This window comes from Acanthisitta chloris, unplaced genomic scaffold (genome assembly GCF_000695815.1).
Source record: "Acanthisitta chloris isolate BGI_N310 unplaced genomic scaffold, ASM69581v1 scaffold22748, whole genome shotgun sequence".
NCBI lineage: Eukaryota > Metazoa > Chordata > Aves > Passeriformes > Acanthisittidae > Acanthisitta > Acanthisitta chloris.
In genome coordinates, this window is record NW_008688986.1 from 1,336 (window position 1) to 4,335 (window position 3,000).

The 3,000-nt window shown below is 43.7% G+C and overlaps 1 protein-coding gene across 1 annotated transcript in view; it reads left to right on the forward strand.

Moving 5' to 3' along the window:
* Nucleotides 1-229: 229 nt before the first annotated feature.
* Nucleotides 230-3,000, forward strand: part of USP40 (ubiquitin specific peptidase 40) — a gene marked incomplete at both ends in the record, with an annotated part of 18,402 nt that continues 15,631 nt past the window's right edge. Inside the window, 3 exons of the mRNA XM_009081262.1 lie at nucleotides 230-373; nucleotides 1,435-1,563; nucleotides 1,836-1,937. Coding sequence (XP_009079510.1) covers nucleotides 230-373; nucleotides 1,435-1,563; nucleotides 1,836-1,937 — 375 coding nt within the window. The remainder of the gene's footprint in view (nucleotides 374-1,434; nucleotides 1,564-1,835; nucleotides 1,938-3,000) is intronic.

The window sequence follows — 3,000 nt, forward strand, 5'->3', positions numbered from 1 at the left end:
GTGATCACCAATCAAGGAAGATGTAGGGCTTAACAGAGGGGAGGGTTCTTGATTACTTTTAGGATGTCTAGTTGGTGGGGAAAGTGAGAAGTAGGGAAGAGGTTTTAAAAATGAACACACTGGTTATGGCTGCCTGGCTGGAACAAAGCTGTGTAGGAGAAGGAGTTGACCATAGCTCACTTTTCCTGTACTAACTGTGTGCTTACAGTGTTTTTACATCTTTTTACAGTCAGCTAAGCTGCTCAAGCTGCCTCCCTTCCTCACCATTTCCCTGCTGAGGTTTAACTTCGACTTTGAGAAGTGTGAACGCTACAAGGAAACGAGCTGCTACACATTCCCCATCCAGATCAATCTGAGGCCTTTTTGTGAGCAGGTTTGTGCTCTAATGTTTGGTAAAGTTTGCACACACTCAGCACAGAACCCACACCGCAAGGACAGGTTATTGTTGTTTTGCATTTTGTCAGGGCAAGATAGTGGAGAAACTGTGTGGGGTTCTCCTGTCTCTAGCTCCAAATTTGTGTCCAAAAGACCTACTTTCTAACCAAGTGGGAAATAGTTTGTATCTGTACAAGAGGAAAGGGTATAATAGTCACCCAAAACTTAATCTAACCTTTTCTTGACAGGATTATCAACTGGAAATTGAAACTGATTTTTGTTTTGTCATTGCCTGATGACATGAAGTACAAATTGTGCTCTGTGCTTGTAGTTACTCTGTTTTCCTTGGGAGTCTGTTTGCATTCATGCAGATAGTTTGGCTTATACACTGAGCCATACCATAGCTTGATGACAATTTTTGATCCTCAAAGAACATACTTAAGAGAGGCACTGTTGTGAAACTGACATTTTTCTTATGTAAGTGTTGGAATACAAGCTTGGAAATGTATCAGGATTTGCATTTGAGGAAGCCTTTTATTTTCCAGCTTTAGTGTGTGTAAGTGTAGCTTGTTTTTTCTTCAGTCTTTTAAACAAAGTCCTCCTGATTGTGAGCAAACATGTTTGCATCAGCAATGTCTTATTTTACCATTTTGAATTTCCAGTACTGTTTAGAATCATGCTGAGAAGCTTCCTTAATAGCAGCATGGGTTTTCCAGGGAAGTTGTGGACTCCCCATCCCTGCGAGTGTCCCAGGCTAGGTTGGACAGGGCTTGGAGAAACCTGGGCTAGTGGACCGTGTCCCTGCCCATGGCAGGGGGTGGAGTGAGGTGGTCTAAGATCCCTCCCAACCAATGCCATGATTCTGTGCTCTATCAGTCCATGCCTTGGCCCATGAGTTGTGTCAGTCCTTGTGTTCCCCAAGCACAGAAAAGCCATTTTCATCTCTGCATGTGCAGATACACACTGAGAAGTATCTGAAGCTGATGATGTCAAACTGTCCTTGTATAAAAGACTTGCTGACACGTGTTGTTGTTACAATTACTGTTTTTCTTTTTGAAGACTGAAATGGATGATTCAGAGTACATGTATGAGCTCTTCTCTGTTATTATACACAAAGGTGGCTGCTATGGAGGACACTATCATGTTTATATCAGAGATGTGGATGAATTAGGCAACTGGCAACTCCAAGTAAGTCCTGAAGGTTTTTTGTGCCTTGCTTGATAGGTTCTTACTTCTCAGGAAAGTATAAAAAGGTAGTGGGTGAATGTGCATCCAAAGGAATCAAATGTTTTAGTTAGGCTTTGGATTCCTTACCTCAAGGAGAGTTGAGCAGCATTTCCTTCTCTAAACTGCACATGCTAATGTTACTATAGCCTTTAATCACACCTTCCAGCTGTGTGTGAAAGAAGAGTTGTCGTGGTTTAACCTCAGCCAGCAGTGAGTCTCTTTTTCTTGCCCAGGAAGAAGAGGATAGGTTGATTGAAGATAAGGCTTTAAGAGATCTCCAAAATGCCAAAGAAATAGAAAATCCGTTGGCAGTCTTAAAAGGGATTTTGTCCGAGGTATGGTATGTAAGGGGTTTGTTGTTTGGTTTTGATCCTAGGGAACCTGGAAGGGGTTTGGGTTTGCAAGAGTGGCAGATTTCAATGCACAGAGGTCTCCTGAACTTGTTGCATTTAGATTTTGCATTTAGAACTTGTGACTTAGCCTAACTTTAATAGTGATGGTGACTCCTCATACAGGAAAAGGCCTTTTTGAGTCTTTCTGAAGTTGCTTACCTAAGCTGTTGCAAAGGGTCATAGAATCACATAACATCCTGAGCTGAAAAGGACCCAAAAAAACCATTGAGTCCAACTCCTGCCCTGCACAGGACACCCCAACAGTCCCACCATGTGCTCAAGAGCCTTGTCCAGACACTCCTTGAGCTCTGTCAGGCTTGGGGCCGTGACTGCTGTCCTGGGGTGCTGTTCCAGTGCCCAAACACCTCTGGGGGAAGAACCTTTAAGGCTTTAAGAGATCCCCAAAATGCCAAAGAAATAGAAAATCCGTTGGCAGTCTTAAAAGGGATTTTGTCCGAGGTATGGTATGTAAGGGGTTTGTTGTTTGGTTTTGATCCTAGGGAACCTGGAAGGGGTTTGGGTTTGCAAGAGTGGCAGATTTCAATGCACAGAGGTCTCCTGAACTTGTTGTGAAGCATTTAGAACTTGTGATGTGACTTAGCTTTAATAGTGATGGTGACTCCTCATACAGGAAAAGGCCTTTTTGAGTCTTTCTGAAGTTGCTTACCTAAGCTGTTGCAAAGGGTCATAGAATCACATAACATCCTGAGCTGAAAAGGACCCAAAAGAACCATTGAGTCCAACTCCTGCCCTGCAAATAGTGATGGTGACTCCTCATACAGGAAAAGGCCTTTTTGAGTCTTTCTGAAGTTGCTTACCTAAGCTGTTGCAAAGGGTCATAGAATCACATAACATCCTGAGCTGAAAAGGACCCAAAAGAACCATTGAGTCCAACTCCTGCCCTGCACAGGACACCCCAACAGTCCCACCATGTGCCCAAGAGCCTTGTCCAGACACTCCTTGAGCTCTGTCAGGCTTGGGGCTGTGACCACTGCCCCGGAGGGAT